The 22,855-nt window shown below is 60.1% G+C and overlaps 3 protein-coding genes across 3 annotated transcripts; 2 read left to right on the plus strand and 1 right to left on the minus strand.

The window, feature by feature from the left end:
- Positions 1–2,062: 2,062 nt before the first annotated feature.
- BESB_027990 (putative proteasome subunit alpha type 1) lies at positions 2,063–6,611 on the minus strand (the record flags this gene model as incomplete). The annotated part of the gene is made up of 9 exons (XM_029361473.1): positions 2,063–2,098; positions 2,493–2,590; positions 3,102–3,157; positions 3,567–3,633; positions 3,950–4,022; positions 4,295–4,422; positions 4,672–4,770; positions 5,062–5,173; positions 6,480–6,611. 9 exons carry the CDS (start codon positions 6,609–6,611, stop codon positions 2,063–2,065), a joined length of 801 nt encoding a protein of 266 aa, XP_029215373.1.
- Positions 6,612–8,068: 1,457 nt separating this feature from the next.
- BESB_028000 (G-patch domain-containing protein) lies at positions 8,069–10,531 on the plus strand (the record flags this gene model as incomplete). Its single annotated transcript, XM_029361474.1, has 4 exons — positions 8,069–8,175; positions 8,839–8,914; positions 9,360–9,476; positions 9,920–10,531. 4 exons carry the CDS (start codon positions 8,069–8,071, stop codon positions 10,529–10,531), a joined length of 912 nt encoding a protein of 303 aa, XP_029215374.1.
- Positions 10,532–14,262: 3,731 nt separating this feature from the next.
- On the plus strand, positions 14,263–22,477 carry BESB_028010 (uncharacterized protein; the record flags this gene model as incomplete). The annotated part of the gene is made up of 6 exons (XM_029361475.1): positions 14,263–17,738; positions 17,852–18,338; positions 18,675–18,742; positions 18,969–19,043; positions 19,339–19,738; positions 20,240–22,477. 6 exons carry the CDS (start codon positions 14,263–14,265, stop codon positions 22,475–22,477), a joined length of 6,744 nt encoding a protein of 2,247 aa, XP_029215375.1.
- Positions 22,478–22,855: the final 378 nt, after the last annotated feature.

The raw sequence follows: 22,855 nt of genomic DNA on the forward strand, positions 1-22,855 counted from the left end.
AGCAAGCAGGCAGCTAGAAGAAGGGCGGAGGCAAGGAATGGGTCGACGAGGCAGGCGAGAGCTGAAAATAAAGTGAAAGAAACCCGGGCGAACAGACGAACGAAGCAAGACCGGAGACTCGGGTTGACAGGCCAGCAGCGAGGAGAGAGCAACGTGCAGACAGAGAAAACAGAAAGGAGAAGAAAGAATGTAGGCAGAAGAGGGAGAATGAATCACATACAGACGAGATGGAGGACGTAGAAGACGCAAGCGGCTCTAAACGTGAAGCCGTTCCTATCGCTCGCACGCGGATGGGCTAGGGCATCCGGCGCTCAAGTAGAACGTGAACGAAGAGACAACATAAGGAAGCTTGCAATCCAAGATAGAGCCGAGAGGGGAGAGGAAAAAGAAGAGCTCAGAAGGAAGAAAAGAACGGTGATGATTTCACAAAAAACTGCCGCAAATCACGTGACGCTGGGGCAGTGAGTTTAGTGACAGCTCACGAAGGCAGGGGAGTTATTTCGCCGCGTCGAGTCAACGAGGATCGCTACCCTTTCTTGACAAGGGTAAAGGAAGCACAGCATTCGGCAGTTTAAATTGAAAAGGAAAGAAGGAATCTCTTCAAGTTCTTCAGCACACCTCGACGCGCGGTCGAGACATGTTTGCGGCGAGACACGCGAAGGTTGCCTCATGAGCAGAGACAGCAGAGACATCCTGTTTTGCTCCCGCAATTTCCTTGCCTACCCGCCTGAATGGAAAGCTAAAACTCGCCCTAGGCTCTATAGATCGTCTAGGTGCTGTAATTTCCTTTTAACACCTTCGCAAAGAGCGAAGCGAGAGCGAGAAGTCTCTCGGTCGAGGCTCCGCGTGTGCATGCAACGAGCGATGAACGCTGCTCAAAGAAAAGACTCACTGCAGTGGCGCAGGATGTCAGCTGAGTCAGAATAACGAGACAATATTTTACATTTCTTCCCTAGCTTTCCTGTACCGCCTCACAAGCGGAGAACTCCCTCGCGGCGGCACGCAAGCGGAGAAAAAATGCACAACACATCGACTATCTTAAAAGAAACAAACGCTCACCCACTCACGCAGCGCTGACTCGGGTTCAAAGGCGCAGTCTCCCAGGAAACTACGCGGCATTCTACATGCTGCTGTAAACGCTTTTGATTGTCAATGCAGCTCTGCGATTGCTGATGCTTTTCTTCGCCTTGACGCGCCCAGCAAGCCTGTCATTGTCCCCACGTGAAATGAGAGTAGGTCTACCGGCTGGGAACGCATCTCGAGACTTGTACATGGAAACTTCACTCCTCCGCCCTCACCCTGAATGTGCGCTGAGCAGCTGACGGTTGTGAATCGATCGGCATCTGGGATGGCAACGCGACGAGCCCCGAGGTCAAGCCCTGGAGAGGAGGGCGAGTCGAAGTAGCCTAGCTTTTCGTGGATGAGCAGGATGAACGCACATCGACACGTGAGCGAGAAAGGGCTCAGAATTAAGGCACCCTCTCACGCGACGTGAATCCTGCGCTTCCGCGTAGACTGAGTCAGAGACTACGCGCTTGATGGCATGTTAGAGGACCTGCGGCTCGCCCCGCGCCTCGGGTGGAACCGATCCTCGCCTATCCGACGTAAACCGAAACGCCGGGCGTCTTCGCGGTCGTATCCGACTGCTTTGGAGCTAAGAGACTGAAAGTCGCTTCTTAAACGCACTCGTTATCGCTTGTGTCGAAGGCTTGTGAAACCCAAAAACCTAAAAGAGTCGCTTCGTGAGAGGTGAACTGGCGAGAGAGAGAGGTGCGCCTCACAGCTCGGCCGTTGATTCGCATTGCTATTTGCAACATGCTTTTGCGTTTTGTCTTTTTTACAAACAAAAAGAGGCGAAGGAACAGCTGTGTACGGCCCCGCGTGCATGTAACGACCACACGCCTCAGCGGAGAGCAGATCCCGAAACGACCAGACGCAGAGACAGTAGAATGTTCTTCAGAAACTCAGGGCAACAAAAGGCGCACTCGAAAGACAGCGAATCATCTTGCGGACACTATCGCCGCTCGCGCGCTTCTCTCGACTTGGAGAAGACGACTCCCGCCTACTGCATCTGAACCTCCTGGCCGCCGGACTCCCCCTGAAAAAAAATCCGCATAACGACCAAATTACGTCAGTGCATTATACGTGCACGTCCAGCTCTATCCATCTGTACATAATACACATACGAAAGCATACCTGCACCTAATTACTTGCAAGCAGTCGCACATGGATAAAGGTGTCAAAAACGAATAAAGAAAGGCACACGCTGAACGGCGAACGCCGCGGCAGACAGAGTGCGAGCGACACAGAAAAAAAAACATTCAGACGAAGACAAGAAGCTAGGACAGATGCAGCAGGCCGCAAGCTGCGCGAGGGGCATGAACAGCAAGAGAAGCCGCGAGCGTGGAGAGCGAAACAGGCACACGCAGGCGCGCAACAAATCGAGTCGGCAGAGAGAGTAGACAGAGGACATACGAAAAAGACGACCTCACGAAGGAGAAATTGAGACGAGAGAAAACAGGCGCATTTGAACTCGGCTTTCTTACCCCCATTTTGTCGAGTAGAGCTTGGACTTCGTCCTCAGAAAGCTCTGCAGGACACACAGCAGAGAAATACACGCAGAATGCACCGAGCATGAGCCTCCGCGACACACTCGCAGCAAGCGAGACGCCGAGGAAAAGGAGAAAAACACGTCGATGCCTTGAGACTCGACACACGCAAAGGCCAGTGCTACACAACACCCAGAGCTCCATGCGCTTCCATCCTACCTCTCCTACCTATCTTATCTATCGTATCTATCCTATCCTATCTATCTAGAGTGAGAGAGACATGTCTACATATAAAACATCGGGGGTGACTAGAACTATTTTAAATACTTTTACGTGCGTGAGTGTTTAGGGCTCAGGGTTTAAACGTCCGACATGCTTGTGCTCGTGGCGTGCGAGCCAAAACTAGATAGAATTCTCCATCAGAGACAAGCTGTTTGAAAAGTCTGAGAAAACCCCCCGCGCGGCCGCCTGGGAGTGCCTGGGCATGCAACAAATATGCGCTCTGACATTAAAAAGCGCAGAGTCGAAGTAGAAAAAGAAACAACTCTTTACCTTTCCAGGGCTGGTTTTTGCCCACGACCGCCATCGACACAGTGTCCGCAGTCAACCTGCGAAGCAACGAGACAAAAACTCAAAAAAACCGACGCTTATGAGTCCACCACGCGTTTCGGCTTTCACAAACTTCACGCACGCGCACCCAGCGTGGCGCTTGCACATTCATACGCCGAAACATGTAGTTCTCGACCTTGCATCCGAAGGAACAAACTCAGCAGCGCGCACTTACACGGCAAGGCAGCGACAGGGTACGCAGGCAACGCAGCAAGGGCAAATACGCCGAATATATAAATATATATATATATATAGGGAAGTTGTTACGTGGACGCAGAGACGTCTGCAATCGCATTTATCTGTCTCAATATCTATGTATAAATATATACGAATAGATGACGTTTGCTGTGATCGCTCCGCTCATGGCTCTGTGTTGAAAATCCTTTCGGGTGTAAAAAATTTTCTCACTCTGCGTCGGCGGCCAGCGAAGCGTTCAGAGCCTTCAGACCGTGCAGCTCGAGCTCTTCGAGGGAGACTGCGGCAAACGAGGGCAGGCGAGATGCAGAAGAGAACGTGAAGAGAAAAAGACGCAGGCGGAGGAAAGCACGGGACAAAAAACAGAAAGAAAAGCACAGTCTAACTCATAGTGAGAGAGTTTCGGCAGACACACACGCGAGAGCAAGACGGGGAGAGGGGAAGCGTAGAGTCCTCCGGCGCCGCGACACATTGGAAGAAAACAGGTCACAAGACAGAATGCCATCGAACCCACGTCGCAGAGATCACGTGCACCTGCATCACGATCCAACACAAGATGAGGAGAACGAAGTGTCTCCGCTGCGCTGCGCACTTACGGCTCGGGAACCCCTCGAAATTTCTCTCCAGGTACGTCTTGGAGGACTGCGATCGCGCGCCGAACGCCATCGCCTGAGCATGAAAAACACCGAAGAAGCGAGATGCTCCCCATAGCGGGCGTCCGCCGTCTCACTCCCCTGCCGCCGCGAACACATCTGAGAAGCGCATGCCGATTCTAACTGTCACCGGCAAGAAAAAGGAGCGCGAATGCGTGGAGGGCGCCCGCGGGCAGAACAAGAGAAACACTCCCGCAAAATGCTCGATGAACACAAAGGTCACCGTCTCAGGAAAGGATCTCGCGAAACCCAAAGCTCTCTTCGCGCCTTCAGAAGCAGTCGCCTTACGTAGGACTCAAAGTAGTTTCCAGAGGGGCAGGTCTCGAAGAGATGCGGACCCGCCTCGTCGTAGCCCGCCGCGAGCAAACCCACGCCGAAAGGCCGCTTGCCGCTCCGCTGCGTGTTGGCCTGCGACTCTGAAAAAGCCATTCGGAGGACGAAGACGCTATCACTACGCTCTTGACGCCTCCCGAAGCAGAGCGACTCGAGACACAGCCACACATAAACACATGAAAACTGAGACGGAAAAGCATCTCGAAGAGACTTGAGAAAAAAATGCACCATATCAATTTAGACACAACATATATAAACATATATAGGAGTGCGGGTAAGATACGCCTCCGCTGCGACTGCATCAGACGAAGGCCAGTTCGTGCTTCGCTTACTGTCCGCCACCATGAGAATTAGACGGCCGACAGGGATTGGGGCGTCGTAGACGTATTTGTGGTGGAAGCACTCGTTGCGCATGAAGTTGCTAATCACCTCTGCAGGCCAGCAACCGCACACCAACGAGCTCTGCGTCACTCATACGCAGCTGCATGTGCAGAAAAAAGCTGCCAGGAACACACGTACCTGCCTACATACATCTACACATCTACACGTAGAGATAGGTGGATAGATAGATATAAAGACATAGATACAGGTAGATGTAGATTGATCAGCATGAAGAGACACACGAACAGAAGCACTGATTGGTGACTTTCTGCGATTCGGCGCCCGTCTCCAGGGGGGTCGAGGAGACTGGAGCGCGGCACCCCTCGAGGCGCAGGTCTCACTCGCGTCCGCGGTGATTCCAGACATAGCCACGCCGACATGGTGGTCGATTTTGAAAAGTTTTTGGTGGTGGCCTGCGAACTTCGAGACCGAGCGCTTGAGGGAGCAGAGGACCTGAAGAGAGAAAACAGAGGCGGTCAGACAGCAGAACCGAGGCAACGCCGCTGAAGCTGCACAGGCGGCGAGAGAAAGAGGCTCGGAAACTCCGCAGCGAACACACAAGTGCGACCCCGGCAACGCACCCAGAGTAAACCCAAAGCACGACAAAGGCGCGCAGAAGGCCAGGCAAAGTGGAGGGAAACAGACGAGGAGAAGGTGCAAACCGGAAAGACACCAGGGGCTCGCCAGCGAGCAAAGAAGACGATAAAGCCCTCTCGCGGATCATCCACAGTCGCGAGCCGCAAACAGAACCGGGAGATGTCCACTAGTTTCCGACGTGGAGTGTTGAAAGCGAACCAGACGAGCGAACGGCGGCAAGCAAAAAGGAAGGACGAGGAGAGAGACGAAGAGACGGCCGGCGCGATGGAGGATAAAGCACGCGAGGGCGGGAGGCGAACGGGGAGCAGAAAAAGAGGAAAGAGCGGACGCAACGACTAAGAAGCACGGCGGACCGAAGCGCCGCGGGTGGCTGAAAATCAACGGATCCGAGCTCGAGAGAGACCAGCAGGCAGCGATACAAAACCAGGAACCAGTTACAAGCGGTGAAGACGCAGAGAAACACACGCCGGAGAAAGGCACGTCAGCCATTTCCGCCGACTTGAGACGAGCGACAGGGCACGAGAGCAGAGATCTACGAGGAGGCGACGGATGATCAGAATGCGAAATGACATGAGTGAACAAACGATGAAGAAGCGGAGCGGACGCACAGGGGTCATGAGCTTTAGACGACACACAGAAAAGAGAGGAAAGCGACATTGAGGCTTACGCGGAAGATGCAACACACACAAGCCGGAGCTAGACAGCGGCTATACAGGAAATCGAAAACGAAGCGAAATTCGAAGACGGATAGGGGGAGCGGAAGCCGGCGCGGTGACAGGTGAGGAGGCTGCTGTCAAGCTCAGCGAGGGGGAGACCAATGGAGTAAATCACCCACTCTATGGCACGGAAGCGGGGCACGCGCCAGAACGAGGCCGCAGAGATCGGAAGCGCAGCAGAAACAGAAGCAGAGAAGAAAAGAAGAATCCTTTCAGGCGCAGGCGAGGCACACGCAAGAGAGCAGAGAGAGAACAAAAGTCGCGAGAGACGCAGGGAGAGGGAGTTGTCAGAATCCGGCGGCCGCGGACGAAGCGGAGGCGGCGGGGCAACAGAAGTTCTAAATAGGAGAGACGCGGCGACCTGGGCGAGAGGGGGCGAACAGAGACTCCGAAGGAACGAAGACGAGAGAGAGGGCAGCTGCAGATCGTGGAGAACTTAAACTTACGACGTGGTTGTCTGAGCGGAGGCCGACGCAGCAGGTGCCTTGCTTGACTGCCTCCATCGCGTACTCGACCTGGAAGATGCGCCCCTGAGGGCTCCAGGTGATGCAGTCTGTGTCATACAAGTTGCGATACATCTTGGCGGCGGAAGGAAAGACGAAAAAGCGGGATGGATTCGGCGAGCGCGGCAAGTCGCGGGGAGAGGACGCGCCAGACGGGTGCAGGAAGCAGAGACTACTGACGAGCAAAGAAAGAGAGAACCGAGAAGTCGAGAACAAAGCAAACAGCAGAGGAAATCTGGACTGCAGGGACCGGAGGCGCCAAGACAAGGAAGCGCGCAGGGATGGCAGAGACAGCGTGGCCGAAGACGCGAAAAGGCAATACCCACCCCCGTTTCCTCAGAAATTAGGGAAAACCGGCTTGCGGCTTCAAAGAAGAGACGAAGGACGATGGAGAAAGAAAGATGAAGCAAACGCTACTTCTTCCCCTTGGCCTTCTTGGATACAAAAAGGTGTGTGTGTTGGTGTGTCTCTACACCTGAGAGAGTCTCTCACAGGCTGCGTTAAGACGAAATGAACGCTTTCTCAGTGTCTCCCGAAGGCGAAAAGCGGAGTTTTCACAAGACAGGTGATCCACCAGAGGAGAAGGGACATCGGAAGCAACGCGGGACAGCAACCCTCCATTTACGGTGAGGCTGCTACGCCATTAAGAAGCACCTGTCACCCCGCCCTGCGGTAGCTCGCATGGAAAAATCGTTGCGCCGCGCTGTCGCAGCGTGCCTGCTTTTCCTCTCACTGTGCGCACGCGCGGTCACTGTGGCGCGTAAAGAAGCTGCAAACGTAGTCTGCAACAACGTCAAAAAAGAAACTAACGGACGACTTAGAGAGGGAATGAGGAAGGCAGAGAGGAAGCAACAAGACGAGCGCAAGAAGAGAGCTTTCTTCTTCCGTCAGAGAAAGGTTCGTGCTCTTTTCTCCGTTCGTCCTCTTCCTTGGAGGCAAAACCAAGAAAGCCTTGTGGGGTGGCAAGCCTTCTTGAGTTACACTATCTAGGCGGAAAGAGTCGCGTCTCCTTCTGTTTGCGATCGCGTGGTAGCTAGCAGCAACCACGGTTCTACCTCCCTGTCGTCGTTTGCTCACGCCTCCTCTGCGCCTCTCGCTCCTCTCGCTGCGTAGAGCTTTGAATCGTGGCGCAGCCTCCTCTCACCGATTCGCCCTTCTCTCTCGACTCGGCTGCCTTCGGCTCCTTCTCGCCCACAATCCTTCTTTTCTAGAGTTCCGCTGCGTCCCTGTGGCTTCACCAGCGCCTCGCGGCTCGCATCTGTTGTCTCTTCTTTTTTCCCGGTATTCTGAGGTTTCTCACCACGCTGCCACGCGTTCTCCTGTCTCCACGGTCGGCTCTCTCTTTCCCTGCTTCGTTCACGCGCGCCTGTCCGCCCGCGGTTCGCCTGGGCTGCCCTGCGTGGAGCTCTCGCTTCGCGTTCTTGACTCTCGTGGTTTTTCTCGTCTGCGGGTCCCCGGTGCTTCGATTAGCATCCCAACGGAGGGAGAAGGAAGAAGAGAAAAGGTCTTGCGAAGGATCTCCAGCAAGGAAAATGTCGAAAAAATTCTACGATCGGGTTCTCAAGGGCAGCGGCGTCCAGTCCCGCCCCTTCCACTCGTCCTTCGGCGCCGCCATTCTGAAAAAGTTCGGCTGGGAGGAGTAAGTGGTACTTTCTTTTTTTCCCCTGGTTGTCTCCCTAAAGTGCGGCGGTTTGTCGCGCCTTCTGCTCGCCCCGTTTCGGCGATTGCTCTCGATTTCCGGGTTGAGACAAGGGAGCTCTGCAAGTCTTCTCGCTCTTCAGCTGTGTGCCGTTCACGGCGACGTCATTCTCCTCCTGTGTCTTTAAAAAAATAATTATTGTCTGAAAAAAAGCGATGCACTCACTAAATCTCACATTTCTCTATGTTCATACATCTGTTTATATAGCGTATGTAGGCACAATTGTGCATCTATTGTCTAGTATATACATGAGGCGGCCTACGCTGTCTCGGCACTCTCCGCGACGCATAAGCACCGATCCATGGCGATGTAACTTTAAATATCGGTATACGTATATATATCTTTACTCCGTATAAGTATATGTATTTATATACACCCCTCCATAGATGTACAATATATATATGTATCTATGACGCACACGTTTGTATATACACTAGAGATATGCTATACTGTATGCTTATATATGTATATATATGATATATATGAATGACGAACTGAGGTGCACAGTTTCTTTTTTTGCTTCAGTCTTCTTTTTCGGTAGTCTGAGGGGTGATTTCCGGTCGCCCGCAGGGCCTCATTTTTCTCGAATTTTTGGGTTTTCAGGGGCCAGGGCCTCGGACGAGAAAACAGCGGCCGCACTGACTGTTTACAGATCCGCCGCCGCGAAGAGAATGTCGGAGTGAGTGGAAAAGTCAATTCGTGGGAATATTTAACTCGCATTTCTTGAGAATCTCTCAGCACAAGAATCGAGGCGCGCTCGAAGTCCGCGCGGATATATATGTAGGCTTTGCCTTTGCAAGGCCGACTATCAAGGCGGAAGCCCATCTACGCAGCATGATCTCTCTACAGTTGTCGCACTTTCGTATCTCTTGTATCTCGTGTCGCCTGCGCGAGGCGACTTACGATTTCCCACGTCCGCGACGCATACGCCCTGGAGTTGGTCTGCGGAGCGAATCTGCGTCGCCGGACCCGCAGCCGCGTATCTGTCTGCAATATCTGCGTGCACGCGCATGCGGGGTAGGCGTTCTACATAACTATGCGTCTGCGGGAGGGGGGGGGGGGGCATACGCATGTATCGTCCGCCGCCCACGTGGATCGTGTTTCTTTTTTTTATTTTTTCTCAGCTGGGTCACTCCGACTCGAGTGACGCGAAGGGCGAAGAGCAGTGGAGGAACTGGTGGGATGGCCTCTACAACTCCATGGCTGCGAAGCTGAAGGACAATCACGCGGTAAGGGCGGGAGTGTTTTTCGCGACAGCTGTTTTCGCCGTTCAATGTGTTTTGATTTTCTTCATCGCATGCAGCCCGTCCCGTCTCTCGGGAAGGCGTGGGTCGCGAGGCCCCGCGCGACCGCCAGGGTGCCTCATCGCCTCTTTTGTCTCTTCGAGGTCGCCTTCTTCTTTGAGGCTTGACTCTCACTCGATAGGTTCCGGATCCTCTGGGCTCGGTCCTCTCGTCTTTTTTCCTCACAAGTCGGCAGTGTTTTTAGTTTTTCAGCTGCAGCTTGCCTGGCGTTGTCGCTGCTCTCCTCACGGCGGGGGGGGGGGGGGGGGGGGGGGGGGCTGGCTCTTTAGAGTTCCTTCTCACGCACTCTTGCTTCTGTGGGGGAGTGTGCGTTGCCTGCCGCATGCATGCGGCATTTGCGTTTCTCACTTGCGCCGTGGCCCCTGTCCTTTTGTTCGCAGAACGACCCCGGATCTTCGGATTCAGACTCGAGCGACGACGAGCGCGACGCCCCCCCGAGCCTCGGCAAGTTCCGCGGACCTTCTCTCATGCGCGTTTCGCAGAAGCTGGCACGCCATAAGGAAGCGGCAGGCGACGGAGACGGCTCGGAGTCGTCCTCGTCTTCTGAAGACGGTTCCACGGCTGCGTCCGCTAGTCTCTCGAGTGCGTCGTCTCTGTCCTCTTCGCGGGATCGCGAGGCGAAAGAAGCGGAGGACGAGGCGGCCGACCGACGAAAAGCAGAGAAGAAACGAAAGCGAAAGGCGAGGGAACACGACGAGGACGCAGGCGCAAACACGCCTTGCGCGGCGGAGGAGGCACGGAGCGAAAAGAAATCGAAAAAGAGGAGAGCGCAAGGGCTTCTGGAAGGCGAGACCCCGCGCTCGGCGGACTCTGGCGAGTGCGATGAAGCGGCTCGCGGCGACTTCGCGAGTGAAAAAAAGAAGAAAAAAGCGCCGAAAGAGAAGGAGAGAGATGCGGGCAACGTGGCTGAGGCGGCGGACGCCGAGGTCGGATGCGGCGACGTCGAAAAGAAGAAGAACGGGAGAAAGAAAACCAGAGAAAGCGACAGCTGAGAGTAACGCGACCTTTCTCAAAGGCGCGGGGAGCTTGGGAAGCTTCAATCGCGGTGCCGTCGAGTTCTTCGAGGCTGAGAAGTTCTTGGTCGTGCGTTCCTTTCTCTCTCGCTGTCCTGTTGTTTTATCGCCTTTTCGTTTTTTGGAGTATCTCTCTGCTTCCTCTGCATCTGCTTTCTCGCCGATGCTGCCTTGCGTTTCTTCCTCTCCTTTTCGTCTGCACCCGAAGCTCAACAGCCCTTCTAAAAATATCCGTGTTCCGGACGAGACTCGCCGCGGCGGCGCAGTCTAGCATCCCGCTTCTGGCAGCAGTGCCCGCTCCCACATGACTTTTACTGTCGCGGCTTTGTCGGCAATCGTGCTGCATATATATATATATATATATATATATATATACATATACTTAGGGTTACAGGGATCTGTTGATGTTTGTGCGAGAAAGTTGGCGCCTTTTCGACAGAACGCTGCTCACATGCCTTTCGAGAACTGCCGCGCCAGCCCGAGCGGTTAGTTGGCGAGCCGCCGCCCCCGGTGGCCGTCACCGCGCCGGTTTCCTCGCGGGTAGGCCGTCAGCGGCACGCGGTTGACAGACGCCTGAAGCATCCTCTGACGTGTTCCGAACTTGAGCGACTCAGGGGATGGCGTAGTTCGCGCAGCTGCGCGGCCTCGTCCCGCCGAGGCACCCAGTTGCTGTGCATTGGGAGCTGGCAGTTTGGTGAGCACGCACGGGCAGGCCGGACTCGAGCAGTCCAAACACCGTCTCGAGACAGGCTTTCCAGTGCGGGCGAGAACTCGCGCAGCGGCGACGAGGACTCCGTAAGGGTGGGGCCTGAACTCTGTTCGCATTCACCTGAGGTACACTTGCTGGAAGAGGCGTTGAGAGCTGCGGTCGCAGGAGTCAATAAGGCGCGTCGCGCGTCCGCAGAAACCCGCTACCGTCTGCGGCGCCGTCATAGAGATGCGCTATGCTTGCCAAACCTATCCTCGCACTTGGAACCAAGACGTGGGAGGGGCGTACGAGTACTCTGCATCGTGTGTAGATTCTCAGGCTCGCAGGGCTAGCAAGGAGTCACCGCAACTGCCTTCACAGGCACGAAAAGGTGCGTCTGCTCTCCTCTGCAGACACAACCGACGTCCCGGAGCGTGCGGCGCTGAGAGGCGCGGCGCGCGACGGCCTCCGCACTCAGCGTCCAGGCTTCTCGCACTAGGCGAAAATCGACCGGATCTCGAGATCTGCCCCTGGCACCGTGGGCACCTAGCGAGCGCAGACACTTGGCGAATACACCCGTGCTCGATGCTTCAGCACGAACTGCCCGTGTGAGCTGAACCCTTCTCACGCATGCAGGCGAGGTTGCAGCCCCGCCTTTCAAACGAGGCGGAGGACGTCATCCAGAGGGAGACCATGTACTGGTGCGATCTGCTTCGACGCTAGGCAGGCCCAGTGTGGTGTGGAGTCTCATCCTCACTTCTGCAGCGCGCAGCCGAGTACTCAAGGTGCCTCCGCCGCATAGCGGCGGTGCCCCCTTGCGCCTGCTGCTTCATGATCCTGCGAAGGGCAACTTGTGCAGCCCCGTGAGCCGCACACAGATGGAGAGACTGCTACTGGCGCAGTCAGTGAGTCAGTTGCCTGTAGAGTCGAGACTCGCGGAAGAGATCCCTTGCTTGGCAGAGAGCGAGGCGGCCGCTGCTCCACGCTACACTCCCCTAATGACTTGTTTCGCGACAAGGAAGCGCTTAGCCTCCAACTGCCTACCTAGTCTCTACGGTATTAGGAGAGTGGATGGAAGATGGAGCTTCGCAGCGAGGGAGGAGCATGAACAGCATACTCCCCCGCCGAGGTACAGCGCGGGGTCGGGCCTCGCGCGACGTGGACGAGCGGTTCTCAGGTTGTGTCGCTTTCGCGCGTTTCCTTTGGCTACCGAGTGACTTTCTTACATGACTGTTTCCAGAATTCCTGTCGCCGCACGCCCACTCTCCGCAGCTCTCTGGCGGGTATGCGCTCGTACGCGCTCGACGCTGGACTGATCCGCCGAAGCCGGAACAGGTGGCGAGTTAGGAGTACCGGCCCTCTAGTCCACAAGAGAGGACATAAAATGTGATTTCCTGCAACTCTTCAGTTGCATCTGGTGATCAGCAGCGCGGCTGCTACGCTCTGTCGTTTTACAGACACGGGGACCCCACTGTGTCGAGAATTGCGGCGCGCGCGCATTTCTCGTCTCTTCTGGTGCCGTCTCTCTCTCAAGGGAGGAGCATCGAGAGTCTCTTCCGCGGCGAGGGCAGGTCCGCGTGAGACCGCGCGCGCAACCCCCGATGGAAAAGCGGTGGCGGATGTGCTGCCTTCCGCCCCTCCATTCCAACAACTGCGGGCGGGCGGCGACGCGCGTTGACAATCCTGGGTTTGAACACATTTTTCGCGTGTTTCGTATGCGGCCATGCTCTCCAGTTCTGCGTTGCATTCCTCGTTCTGCCAGACTCAAAGGCTGTGGCGGCGCTGCCCACGGGGGGATCTGAAGAGGCGCATTCGATTGGCAGCCAAAGGTGGGAAGAGAGCCCCGAGCTCAGCCGTATCGAGAGCGAAGAGACACAGAGGAGCTGGCGGCTGGCGGGATAGAGAACCCCTCTTCGCGATCCCGCGCCCCTGCGCATGCTGTGAAAACTCCTCTTCCACACTCAAATTCCGTGGGAAACGTCGCCGCCAGCGCGACCAGAAACCTTGTGCGGAGAGAGACAGCGTCGAGAGCCGCGGTTGCGCGACTTCTGTTCCCGCGCTGAAGAGATCTACGGCGGGACGAGGACACTCGCGGACGACACGAGTATCCTCGTCCCTCCAGCCCCGGCGGTGGAGAGAAATCGAGACCCTGAATCGCCCTTGCCGCGCTTGGAGCCGTGTTTCGCCATTCCCCCTCGGTGTGCGGGCATTTGTAGCTTAGGTTTTCCCTTTTTGCACGGCTGGTTAGCGGGTTTGAGAGACCTTCCGCTCTCCCGGAGGCCGAGGGCTGCCGCCACGCATCGCTGGTCCTGCAGACGATTCCTCGGAGACGGACCAAACTTCCGCGACAATTGGATCTCCATTTCCAGACACATGAATGCATAAGGTGTAAGGTCGGACTTTCGTTGCGTCTACGCGAAGTAAACGACGTCTTGGTGACTTTTTTGGAGTCTGGGGACCGGGTGACCTTCCTGCCAGGGAGCGCCGAGAATCGACGGCTACTGTGGCCTCGCAAACCGCGTGTCTACTTGACACTCCCTGCGATCTCAGCCATGTCTCTGCCTAGACGCATGCAACTGACCAGGCGTTTCCTCTTCCTCGGCGTTCTCCTTCGTCTTCAGCGGCGCGTGGCGCGTGACGAGTCCTCCTTCGCCAAAATGTGTGTTCGCCCCCGCGCGTAGGGCGGCCTGCGGCGCCTCGCGGGCGGACTGTCTCTCGCGGTGCACATCTTGCTTTCGAGAGGACGCTTTTCAAAACTTCCCGTGGTTGCCTGGTCCAAGCAGTCCGCCTGCTCCCCACGAGTCCTTCTCCGCCGGCATCTGCGGTTTGCCGCGCTGCGTTGCTAGCCGCCCCGTTGACGAGGAGCTCCGCGGCCATCGACCTAAGCGACGGGCTGGTAAAGCCCTGACGGTATTCTGCTCGCAACCGCTTTCTCTGGTTCCCTCTGAGAGTTCAGAGTCACAGAAATCTGGACGCTCTTCCGGCACCGCCGCCACCCCCCGAGCCGCTTCCTCACGCGACCATGCGCCCTCCGGGGGCACCTGGGATGCCTCAGGCTGCCGTCTCTCGACCGCGGTCGCCGCGCTCGGCGGCCCCTGAGCCCGCTCCGTGGGCGCCTCGGGCGCCGCTGCTCAAGGGTCCCTCCGGCGAGCTGCCGGCTTCGTCGCCGCCGGTCGCTGCCGGGCCGCCGGTCGCTGCCGGGCCGCCGGTCGCTGCCGGGCCGCCGGTCGCTGCCGGGCCGCCGGTCGCTGCCGGGCCGCCGGTCGCTGCCGGGCCGCCGCGTCGGGTCCCTGGAGGCCCAAGTGTCCCCTCGCCGCTTGCGCCTCCTGTCTCCTCGGGCCAGCCGCGGTCGCCGCCGGGCCGCTCGCCTACCTCGCTGCCGCCAGGCTGGATCCGCGGCCGGAACGCGCGCGCCTGTCGCCAGGAGATCGCGCGCTGGGAGCGCGAGCGAGAGAGCGAGGCCTGCAGACGGCGAGAGGAGGGCGCCCGCGGGCTCGAGTGGGCGGTTGGAGGCGCGGCGGCGGACGCCGGCGTCGACGAGCTGCTGAGGGTCAAGATGGGGGACGTGGAGAACGAGGACGCGGCCAGGCGAGGGAGAGGCAAATGCGCGGCGCAGCAGGGGCGCGCGGGCTTTCGAAACTCGAGCTGCCCCGGGGCGGTGAACCCACGCGCCTCGGCATCGAGGAGGCGCCGGCCGTTGCCGCTCTCGATTCCGCTTCCAGGCGCCGCAGACTTTGCGCAGGGCCGCGGAGCGAGGAGTTCCGCCTTCTTTGGAGAAGCGGCGACAGGACGCTTCTCCCCGCTGCCTCGAAGCCCCAGCCGCACACGGCTGAATCGGCACAAGTACAGGGAAAGGGCGCCGGCTGTGGAGAGCGCGATTTGCTACACGCTGTCGGACTATCTTTCCCGTTTTTTTTTCATGGCAAAGAACAACGAAGTTCTCTCGCTCTCTTTCTTTCTCACGCCCGTCGCGAATCTCTACCAGCGCTGGCAGATGGCGCCCTCCGGGGACATGCAGCGCTGCCGGTTTCCCGAGGTCCTGCGGGTGTGCAGACAGCGCGCGTTTCTCTTTCTCCTCCTCGCGCTCGTTTCGGGTCTGTTTCACGCGTCTCTGAAGGCGACGGCGGTCTGCCTTTTCTTCAGCGCGTTTTGGATCTTTGGCATTGGCGCCACGATGTGCTGCTCCAAGAGCCTGAAGTGGGTGTCCAACTTGCTCACGGCGGTCTTTGGGATTCTGATGGTGTCTCGACACCCAAACTTGACTGCGCTGCGCGAGTCACTGCCCTTTCCCGAGTCCATCCACATCTTTGTCGCGTCTGCGCTGCTGCTGGTCCTGCCCCAGACTGACCAGTGGGTGCTCGCCACGCACACGCGCCTGCTGTGTCACCTCGCCTCGACTCTCCTCTACGTCTGCTTTTCGCTGCTCTCCTCTGGGCCCTCGCCCGTCGCGACTTCGCTCACGTCGGCCGCGACGGCCGTGCCCCCTGCGTGGGAGGCGCTCTTCGACGCCCCCTTGCCGCTGCGTGGCGTGTTTCCGTTCTCGCTGCTTTCTGCGGCCTTCTCGTTCTGCTTCTCGCGCGCCTTCTGTGGCGCGGTCTTCTGGTGGAGCTTCCACTTGCTCTTCTTCTGCGCCGACGTTTTTCTTTCCGAATTGTTCGCGCTGTCCTGCATGCAAGAAGCTGACGAAGCCTGGAGTTTCATGCTTGAACAGCTCTTCAAAGGCTGGTCTCCCGAAGGCATCAACGTCGTCGCGCTCACAGACCGGCACCGGCAGTGCACATGGATTTCGCGAAACGCCGGACTCGTCTTCAAAACGCAAGCCGACGACCGACGGGGCGAGCGGACGGTGGAAAAAGACGAGGGCGGCGGCGACGAGCCCGCCCCCGCGCGCGACGGCAGAGGGAAAGGCGACGCGGAGACCAAAAAGCCAGACGCTCTTCACGAAGCGAGGAACGGTATTATTGCGGAGGACCTCGACGAGTCCGCTTTGTCATCCGGATTCTCCTCAGCAGCTGCCTCGCTGGAGAGCGACTGCGTTAGGCACCTGCTGTCGGACGACGTGGGGCGGGAGGGGAAGACGAACACGTTCTTTGTCTCCGCCGCGCGATTCCTCTTCTCTCCAGCGAACCTCGTGCAGAGCTCCCGCGACTGGCTGATGTGCTCGAGGGACGCCGTCAAGCGCTACTTCCATCCGCTGTCGCCCAGCTCCTCCTTCCAGAGCAAGCGAGGCGAGAATTCGCTCTTCAGTCTCTCGCGAAGTGAGAAGGAAAAGGACGACGCCGCGCTCATCGGCTTGTCGCTCGACTCGTGGATTCACCCTGAGGATCGGCGCGTGTTTGCGCGCGCCTTCGAGAGGGCGGACAAACTCTTCCGTGGCGAAGACCGCGGCGCATCCCCCGACGCGTCGCCGTCGCTCTCTCGGCGGCAGCTCGCATTCGAAGTTGAGCGGAGACCCGAGTGTGACGGCGCAAACGAGGAGGCAGAGGACGACGAGACCGACGACGGCCGATGCATCGTGCGGGTCCTCTGCCCCCAGGCCAGGAGCTCGTGTTCGCATCAGGGCGAGGAGGCAGGCGCCGCGCGAGGCGGTGGCGCGAGGCGGGCGCGCGGAGACGCTCAGGGCCTGTCTCCCTTCTCGTCGCCGTCGGGGTCGATCCTGGTCTCCTCGCCCATGTCCGCCGCCTCGTTCGGCGTGTCGACTCTCTCGGCCTCCGGGCGCGCGGCGTCGCGTTTCGAGCCCGCGTTCAGCGAGGATGCTGCGGCACGTGTGCTGTCGGATGCAAACTACACTTACTACGAGGTGCTGGTCACCCCCTGCCGCTACCCGTGGACTGCTAGCCGCGTGAGACTGACCCGGTACAACGTGTCCTTCTACAACATCGACGAGCGCGTCAGGCTCCAAAAGCAGCTCGAGTCCCTCGTCCTCGCCATGTCTGAGACGCTTGGCATTGCCGCCTGGGCCTTCGACACGCACGCGGTGCAAGCGAAGGAGACCTGCCCGCAGCGGCGCGGCAAGGCCGCGACACCCTGCGTTTCCGACAGCTGCCGCGCAGAGGGTGACGTCAACCGCGGCGGCGAGGGGAGGCCACTCAGACAGGTCCCGCAGGCGTCGCCTCAAACATCAAGCCATGATGGGGCCGTCGATGGAGTCTCTCCCGTACACAGGGGCGTCAAAGTCAGCTCTGCGCAGACGCCCCTCGCGCCTGCCTCGCCGGCGGCTGCGACTCAGCCGCGGAGCTCCAGAGCTGCCTGTGGGCGGCAGGGGGCGGCCCGCGAGAAGGGCGCCGACCCGGCTGGTCTGTCCGTGCCGCGGTCGCCGCTGCATGCCTGCGGAAGCCACGGCCCCTCAGGGTCGGGCCCCAGCGCCTTCCTGTCGCCCTCCGCGGGGGCCGCTGGCCCCTCGCCTGGGTCTCCGCTCTCGCCGCTATCGCCGTCCTCGCCTCTGCTGTCGTCGTCGCTTCCGCCGTCGCACGGGACGACGGGGGCGTCGATTCCGGGGTACGGCTCGCCCAGCCGGTACTCGTACATCTTCACCGAGCAAGCGTACAAGAAGATGACCGGCCGCGAGATTCGAACTGGCGAACAGACGCGGCTCTTCCAGGCGGGCTCAGCCCTCTGGGAGCAGCACAGACAGAGGCGGCGCGGGCCGCAGAGAGCGGGCACCGGGTCTCTGCCCCCCCCGGGCCTCCGTTGGGCGAACGTGTGGACCGGCAGCGCGGCGACGAGACAAAGGGTAACCAGGGGGCGAGCGGCGCCTGTCAGACGCAAGAAGGCGGAGAGGGCGAGGCGCGGGGGCGCGGCGACCCGCGGAAGAGCGCAAACGGGCTCGAGCGGGGGGGGCGCGCGCAGCCGCAGCGGGCGAGGCGAGAGGGCGGAGGAGGCGCCGCGGGGGGTGATGAGGGCGCCGAGCGGGACTGGAGAGGAGAGTTCAGTGGCGACGGGTCCATTGAGGGAGAGGAGGATGAGGAGGACGTGCTGGTGGCAGATAACGGGGAGCATGCCCGAGTCACCGACGACGACTACGAGGCTGCGCTTCAGGGCACGTGGCTGCAGTACTTCATGGAGCCTGGCAGAGACCAACTTATCGAAGCTCTGCGGGTAGGCGGCGACGCGCACGAGAGGCATACAGCGCAGAAGAGGGACTGAAGAGACAGGACGCATGAGTCGCCGCAGAGAAACGATGGACCGAAGGCGCAGAAACGAGCAGACGCGCGAGTGGAGGACAGCCCAGGGGTAATGGGGCGAGGCAGAGGGCGTCGTGAGCCGCGCGTATAGAGGGTTGCGCAGAGGCGAAGTGGAGGGCGGGGCAGAAAGATTCGGTCCTTGATCAAGCAGAGCAGGGAATTTTGTTTTCTGGAAGTGTGAACACTAGTTGGCGTGGACATGTGTAGCGGGTCGCGCGCGTGTGTGGTGGTATGCAATTACTTTTTTCAGAAGCTGTTTCGTGACAAGAAACCATTCAAGCTGGAACTACCGTACGAACGTGCAGACGGACAAGTCAGGTAAGCTGTTGCTGTCTGCTTGCCTTGGTTCTGCAGCCCTGGGCCGCTCTCCTCGGCTTCCCGGTCTTCACCCGTCCTCGCGTCTAGGCCCTGACTTGTACGCATTCGCCTGCGTGTTTTGTCTCAGTCCGTGTGTATGTTGTGCACCAGGGCGTGGTGTGCGGCGTTTGGCGTCTCCCCAAGCGACTCGTTGTCTTCCCGTTGCGCTGTGAGCGAGTCCTTTCAGATGGTTCAAGGTCGCAGGGTACGCGTCCTCCAGCGATTCGTCGCTCTTCTGGGGGCTCATACAGGACGCGACAACGTAAGGCCTAGCATGCATTTCACTGCGAACGGAAACAGTCCGCCTCTCTGGGTGTGTTGTCTGCTGCTTCGGTGCTGCGATGCGTCATGTTCGCGCAACGGCGCTGCGCTCTCCATCGCGAGCTTCCGGCTCCTTCACTCCCACTGTTTGGGTATGCTCGCCGCTGCCGTGGTCAAGGCTTTCTGCCTTAAGAGTCTTCGTGGCGGCCCGCTGTCTCGCCTGCTCGCGCCCCGAGACTGCGTTGTGCGCGGTCTCCATGGTTTCCCCGCTGCTGTGTTTCTGTGTGCGGCTTCAGGGACCGCACGCAGTTGAATGAGCAGGAGCGTCGGCGCGCGTTGCTCACGCTGCTGACGGAGTGCCAGTTCGACGGCTGGGGCGTTGCCGACATTCGCGAGTTGGGACAGATTGTGGAGGCCTCGCCGTCGCTCAACTCGCTCCTGAATCGCGACGTGAAGGGGCTGCACTACTCGATCGTCATTCCTCCCGCAGTCGTGCCGCACCTGGAGGCAGACGGGTACTGCATCGATCACGCCGTGGTGCTTTTCGGTGGCGCCTGCGTACACGACAAGCGGTCGCGCAGAGACGCCGAGACGCGGGAGGGAGACGACTCCGCAGGCCGTCGCACGTGCCGCCAAGTTGGCGGAGACGATCTGCAGCGCGACTCGGCGGATGGGCCGTGCCCTTGTGTGCAGCAGGTAAACGCACACCCCGAGAGACCGCAAGAGGCAGGGCCGCGCGCCGGGACTCACACAGACTCGCATTTGTTGGGAACGAACCTGCATTTGCACACGGACAAACGCCGCCCTTGATCGCGGCGCGGCTTCGTACGCGCCCAAGCAGGATGCGCGGCAATGCAAGCTCGAGTTCGGGCGCCGCCCACTGTCCGTGAGGGCATGAAGCCCCCCCCCTCTACCTCCCATCCGTGTGTGTATCCCTATATCTATGTCTACATGTATGTGCGTTTGCGCACACGTGTGGGCGCGCGTGTGGGGTGTGTCCTGACGGCGTGTCGAGCGTTTCCATCCTGGCCCTATACGCAGGCATGCGCGTCCAGTAGATTCACGTGATTCATAGGAGGCGAGGGAGTAGCGGGGGAGGGGTGGCTGTGTGGGCGCATTTGCATGTCGAAGCATACAGTTGCAAATATGCCTCCGCGTGAGCGGCGCTGTGGCGTTCGTCTGCGGCTGTGTCTGCAGTTGAACCAGAGCAAAGTGATGGCGCTGACGGCGGTGGCGGACCCTGCCGACCCGAGCATTGCGGTCTTCGGTCTCCGCGACCTACACGTCACGTTCCAGGAGGCGGTCGAGAGTCGCACGGTGAATCCGTCCATTCCGTCGCCGCCCTACACGGGCGATCCAGGGGCGAACGGGGGCCGCCCTGCTTCGCCGTCCCCAGCGCCGTCTGTGTGGCAGCCGGCGCCGACGTCGCGGCGCCGCTCGCTCTCGAACGACCGCACGCGCGGCGAGAGGCGCGTCGGGCGCCCACGAGAGCCCGAGGCAGGCGGCGCGGCGCAGGGTTGGGCTCTGTTGCCACCAGAGGGTCGCGAGGTGAGTCGCGCCGACGCGGCGCGAGGCGAAGAGAGTCGGCGACTGCGGCACGGAGCGGACTTGACGGCCGATGGCGACAGACGGCTGCTTGCAGACGGATGCGGAGCTCAGGATACTCCCGGCGACCACCTTCGGTTGGCATCGCCCACCGGGATGGAGTACAGGTCCACGGACGATCGCTTCCGCGGCGCTGAGAGCTCGCCGCTCCATGGTGGCGAGGCGCGTCCGGCGGTGGGGGGGTTGGCGGCCGCAGAGGGCGACGCCCAGGGGCCGCGAGCGCCCACAGGGGGTCTGAAAGGCCGGCGGGAAGTGGCGTCGTCGGGCGTGTGGCTGGGAGGTCACGACAAGCTCTCCGGGCTCGCTGTCGTGGACAGGAGCGAGTTGGGCGACGCGAGCAGTCTCTGCGGCAACCGCGCGGACAGCGGCCCCGAGGACGAGGGCGTGAAGGCGCAGACGAGCGGCTCGTTCTTTTTCCTGCCCACGAAAGAGCTGAGCTCCACGTCGTCTTGCACGCGGTCGTCGCCGTCGCGGGCTACGCCGAAGGGCGGCGAGAAGAAGCGAAGCAAGGACAGCATGAACGCGCCGTCGTCGCCCTCCTTCGCCTCCTCGTCTACGCCGCAGTACCTCGCTTCGCTCTCCTCAACCGGGGTGACGGATCCGCCAGCAGCCCTCACGCGGACTGCGGCGCTCCGCCGCATCTCCTCGGTGTCGTTCTCCTCGGGTTCGTCCTGCCTCTTCTCGTCGCCAGACAGACAGAGGGCACACGAGATGCGCGGCGGCGGCAGGGGCGGAGCCCTGTCCTGCGTCGAGCGCGCCTCAGAGCCTTTCTTCTTGTCTGCGACTTTCGCAGACGTCGACGCCAGAGGCGCGCGAAACAAACAGAAACGCTTCCACGGGCACGCCTCCGTCGCAGCCTCCCTTCCGCCGCTCTCGCTCTGCTTCCCAGCCGCCGCGGAGATCTTTGCCGCGAAGAATGCTCGGCAGCGACTGTATGGACGCGGCGCGGCGGGCGCGCGCGCAGACGCGGACGCGACTGCGGAGGAGGCAGGCCGCAGCGGAGGCGGCCGACCCCCAGCGGCTCTGAACCGGACCGACGGCGACGGAGTCGGCGCGCATCCTATCGGGGGAAAAACTGCGGGCAGACTCGACGGGGGGACGTTGCCCTCCACGCGCCTCAATAGGGGACAGGAGGGTGGTGCGAACGACAGCGGCGCCACACTCGAGACGCGTGCAACAGGCCACACGCGGCCGCCTGACGGGGGGGCCCTCGCGACACTCACTGCCGCTGTCTCCTCGAGAGCTGTCCCTGCTCCCGCTGCTTTCTCGCCTGCGCCGCCGGGGGTCGCAGCGCCTGCACGCCTGGTGAGGCAGTGCAGCGTCGGAGCCAGTGAGGACGAGAGGGACATCCTAGACTGCGCGGCGGATCGCGTTAGCGCGTGGGCGGAGGGGCGGAGGGCGAGTCAGCAGGGGGGCGGTCGCGAGGAGGCAGGCGCCCAAGCGTTTTACTCGCCGGCGAAGCCGCGGCTCTCAGGACATCCCGCGGGACGCGGATCGACAGACGCATCCGAGGGGGGCGCCGCCCAGAACGCCTGGGCGCGTGCTGAGAATGGCGCCACATGCGCACCGCCGGCCTCCTGCGGCGGACTGGGGGGAGACGCGCGGCGCGCGCACGCCGAGGGACCCGAAGAGGGCGGCGGCGGGGTGCTGGACGCCGCAGCAAAGTGTGGGGAGCGCCGGGGGTCGCCTGGTGCACCGTCGAGTCCGCTGTCGCCGCTCTCCAGGGCGTTGGTTGAGAGGCGAAACTACGACAAGCTGGTACACCCTGCCATCTGCAGGAGCCGCGACGGCGCAGAGACGGGCTCCTCGCCGCCCGATAGCACTTTTTGAAGAATGCCGACGGCGAGGCGGGGGGGCGTACTACGCGGCCGGAGCGACGGCGCTGTGGGGTTTCCTGCAGAGCTTGGTTGGAATGGCCTGCGCCCTTCCACGGTGGCGCTCGCGCGGCCGCGAAGCGGCGTATGCCTGCGCCGTTTTTATTTAGCAAGTCCTGTGGGAGTTAGATGTAGGGCGGGCGTGAATTTTCGTCTTCTCGTGTAACGCGGGATTCAGGGAATTTGTTGGCCGCCGCCGGTTGCCATCGACGTGCGCGGGAGAGTTTCGTGTTTCGGTTGCGTTGCATGTCTATCTATGAATGAGTGTGCACGAAGTCTAGGTTTTCAAGGCATAGAAGGCAGTGAACTCGGGGTTTGCGCTCGCGATCGTAAG

This window comes from Besnoitia besnoiti (assembly GCF_002563875.1).
Source record: "Besnoitia besnoiti strain Bb-Ger1 chromosome Unknown contig00015, whole genome shotgun sequence".
NCBI classification, from domain to species: domain Eukaryota; phylum Apicomplexa; class Conoidasida; order Eucoccidiorida; family Sarcocystidae; genus Besnoitia; species Besnoitia besnoiti.